Source organism: Macrobrachium nipponense, chromosome 6 (genome assembly GCF_015104395.2).
Source record: "Macrobrachium nipponense isolate FS-2020 chromosome 6, ASM1510439v2, whole genome shotgun sequence".
Taxonomy (NCBI): domain Eukaryota; kingdom Metazoa; phylum Arthropoda; class Malacostraca; order Decapoda; family Palaemonidae; genus Macrobrachium; species Macrobrachium nipponense.
Window position 1 is genome coordinate 60,734,570 of NC_061108.1, and position 3,825 is coordinate 60,738,394.

Sequence of the window (3,825 nt, forward strand, 5' to 3'; positions counted from 1 at the left end):
TAAAGGATATCTGTTTATGAAGTTTCAACATTTTCCTGAGAGATTCCATATGAGCAAAGGCCATAAAGTAACTGGAATGAATAACGTGGAATGGACAGGATGAATATTTGTCATGGGTATTATCATCTACGACCTGCTAACTGCAGTTGTGTTCAAAACGCAGAAATGAAGCCGTAGTTATATTTTATTAGGGACACTACACATAAACTACCTACAAGACAATCATCTTAGATGTACTAGTTGTCCCTGGTTTGAAGATTTAATGCGTTATAGTTAAGAGAACAGGTAAAATATTACAGTGATGGCTAACTGAAAAATAAACCTTAAAAAACATTTTCCATCTCATTGCGCCATTAGATTGCCGCTAATATTGACGGGATGTCGACTATTTATCTGATATTCACCACCATAATAAAACAGTAAGTTTATTCTCGGCCGCCCGTAGTGTGAGAAACAACTGATACTTGGCAGCTGAGTAAACAATAACATTGACATGTGATAATACAGTAAGTCATAAAACTGACAACTGGTAGAATGAATAATTACAAACTGGAGACACTCAATACAGGAAGCCACAAATAACAAAATATACACATGATTGACAGGGAAGAATGCCCAGATTATCAAAAAGGTATCGAGTACTATACTATGCAGAGAATTCTTAAGCAGCATTGAAGAAATAGACATGCTCCCATTGATGGGTAAACAGGCTTGTCTACTCTTTGTTAGTGTCATAGAATTCCCTTGAAAATTACCCAGTTTTGTTCAGTTGTGCCAAGCAGGCATCCAGAGCAATTGAAAACTTATCAAATTTGTTCATTCTTTTAGCTGAGATCACAGTTCGCATGATTCTAAATTACCAAGTGAAATTCTTCCATTTCTTGTAGGCTGTTTTGACCAGTTTGTCAGCTGGATTGCTGTAGCCATGATATCTATCCAAAGCCAGGTTGACAAGTACGGGTAAGAGAGGCTTGTTCTTCACCTTCTCATGAGACCACTCCAATAGTTCTCGCAGAAGATGACCCATATCGTCCCCAGCCACTGCAGTATCCTGGAATTGTGTTTTTTGCAAATCTTTCTTAACAGTACCAGACTCATCTGTGTGTGAATGGACCACCCCATCATTCTTTGTTATGGGCGACGTCATGATCTTCTCATAGGTGTAACTGGTGTAAAAATCAGGCTGGGCATTATCAGCAGGTGCAGAATAGGCCACGTAGGGGTAAATATCAGGTTCCTCTGGAACGTCTCTCCTCTTCCGAAGACCTACATTAACGTCAAATTCGTTCCCAAGAAGGACTGGAATGGTTGAAAGCATGGTAGCTGCAAAAGCAAACACGAGCATTTCATTTTGCAGATTTCCATCGCTGTCCAAAAGGTTGGCCAGGTCGTAGAAGTTCATGCGACGCTTCCTGGACAAAAGACTCTTGGGGTCATAGTCTAGCATAACTGGACTAAAGGCCGGGGAACCCATCACAGGGCTTAGAGGGACGTCAACAGCTGCCATAGTTCAAGGCTTCAAGATCTCCCTGGAATTGAAATTTAATAAAATAATAATAATAATAATAATAATAATAATAATAATAATAATAATAATAATAATAATAATAATAATTTGTGTAGCAAAACGAGTTACAGTGATAACAATAATGTTTACTTAAATTTAAGTAAGAGGAAAAGTAAAAAAAATATATTTAAGTATATAACGAAAGTTATGAATGTTCTGTAGAATTATTACCGTCTTCATATTGAAGGTGCTTCTAGCGAGTCATTATCCCTATTAGCTAATAAGACTAGATCTAATGGTCATGTGGACTTGAAGTATTCTCTTTTGAAATCAGTATAATCTTTTTTATAGTGCAATACAGCAGGTTCTCGTCATGAATAAGACTGTCTTCTTACTTCAGGAAATACTGACGACACTAACGGAAAACGTTTAACTATTTTCGTTTAAAAAGAGGTTCAGGTTGGTCAAATATAGAAACTAAACTTTTAATTTGTGAATTAAAATAAATATGATTGTTTTATTACTTCTACTGAAACCCGCCAATGTGCCTTATGTTCGTCAGTTTACCTTCTGAATTGTTATGAGGGTATCAAAATCTACTTCACACTTACAAAGCTTACAAGAATGCCTGTTTTGACAAGCATTATTTCACGCAAATATACCATTTATATACATAGTACCTTACGCACAAGGCAGTGGTATAAATTACACATAGACATTGATGAGCATAAGGCACGTAGGCGGCATTCAGTAGGGATAACTAAACACAATCATATGTATCTTTACCCACGAACTAAAAGCTTAGTTTCTGTATGCAAGAACCGTACATATACTCCAATACACTCGTCAACACAAAATCACAGTTTGTTTTATTTTCATTGGGACCGCCGCGTTTTCTCTCCGTTGTTTAGTCAAGATGGTGGTCATGGAAAGGTTCCAGCCTTCCTTTGTTTGCCTCCACGCAAATCTGGAATACTTTCCCTGACGGTCGGCCACCAGTACTGGCCAGAACTCACGTTGAGATTTTAAAAATGAAGATATGGTTCCTGCGCCCATATTTGGCGACGGAGATGACATGCAACGGTGACTGACAACCATAGTTTTTGTCACCCACTAACCGACGGACCAGACCTAACATCGCAATTCAAGCTGGGGGGATTAGCATTCTTAAACTGGAAAATAATGTGAGAGAGGGGAGAGAAGATAGGACGAAAGTATAAAGGAAGGCCCCCCACCCCACCCCGTGCCAAAAGAGAGAGAGAGAGAGAGAGAGAGAGAGAGAGAGAGAGAGAGAGAGAGAGAGAGAGAGAGAGAGAGAGATTCAAATGAAGAATAAATAGAAATGACTGGAAAATGGAAAAAAATTTATGTAGAGAATAAGGAACCTCACATCATTGAAATCAATATGTAAGATAGCCGTACTGATAAGAAAGGAAAGAGACATTTCTCAGTAGAATAGATATGATACTATTGCCTATTTATATTAATGATTATTAAACATGTTACTTATGTGTCTACTTATCCCACACTCACACACACACACACACACACACGAATGCAATTGGTTCAGCGGCATCAATAAATTGTTTGCTGGAATTTTCATCTCGTCGGAGTTTTTTCCGAATCTGGTGGTCAATCTTCGGCGACGAAAACACGAACTCCCATTTATTGTTCTCCGTCTCAACAGCTGTTTCACCTCTCTGTGGCATTTACAAGTGACTACTGGCATGCAGTCTGATGTATTTGATTGAGTTGGCTTTATGCCAGCACAGGCTCTTGCTCACAGAGAAGCCCGTTAAAAAGGGTTGCAATCTGGATTTCCATTAATCCTGCGTCTCCATGCGGAGGGAAAAGTAAGCCTAAACCGTGATTGATCCAGGGATTCAGAGGATGAACCACTTTTTGGGTTCGAGAGCTTTAGGTACAACTTACATATTAAATGGGATACAATAAGAATTGTGAATGAATATTCTAATGACAAAACAAAAGTAGTGTATATATTTGAGATAACTCACAAAAATGATAGTGTATGTCGAGGGTTATGTTTAAAATGTTAAGAGGACGAATGATGGCGTATAAAATACAAATACCTGATTCTGTATACTAAATTGTATGAGTACATATATATATAGTATATTTATATAAACTATGTGTATACATACAAAAGCATTTTTCGGTGTAATTTTTGTGGTCTCTCAAACATACAGTTATGAGTTTTATACATTACTTTTGTTTTGTAATTAGAATATTCATTCACAATCCAGACTGTATTCCATACAGGTAAGTAATACCTAAAGCTCTTGACCACAAAAAAATGG

At 37.6% G+C, this 3,825-nt stretch overlaps 1 protein-coding gene across 2 annotated transcripts in view; it reads right to left on the minus strand.

Annotated features, from left to right (window-relative positions):
* Positions 1-3,825, minus strand: part of LOC135216358 (uncharacterized) — a 15,450-nt gene continuing 11,625 nt past the window's right edge. For both annotated transcript variants that reach the window (XM_064251597.1, XM_064251598.1), the window contains exon 2: positions 1-1,529. In XM_064251597.1, coding sequence (XP_064107667.1) covers positions 857-1,507 — 651 coding nt within the window. In that variant the 5' untranslated portion in view covers positions 1,508-1,529 and the 3' untranslated portion in view covers positions 1-856. The remainder of the gene's footprint in view (positions 1,530-3,825) is intronic.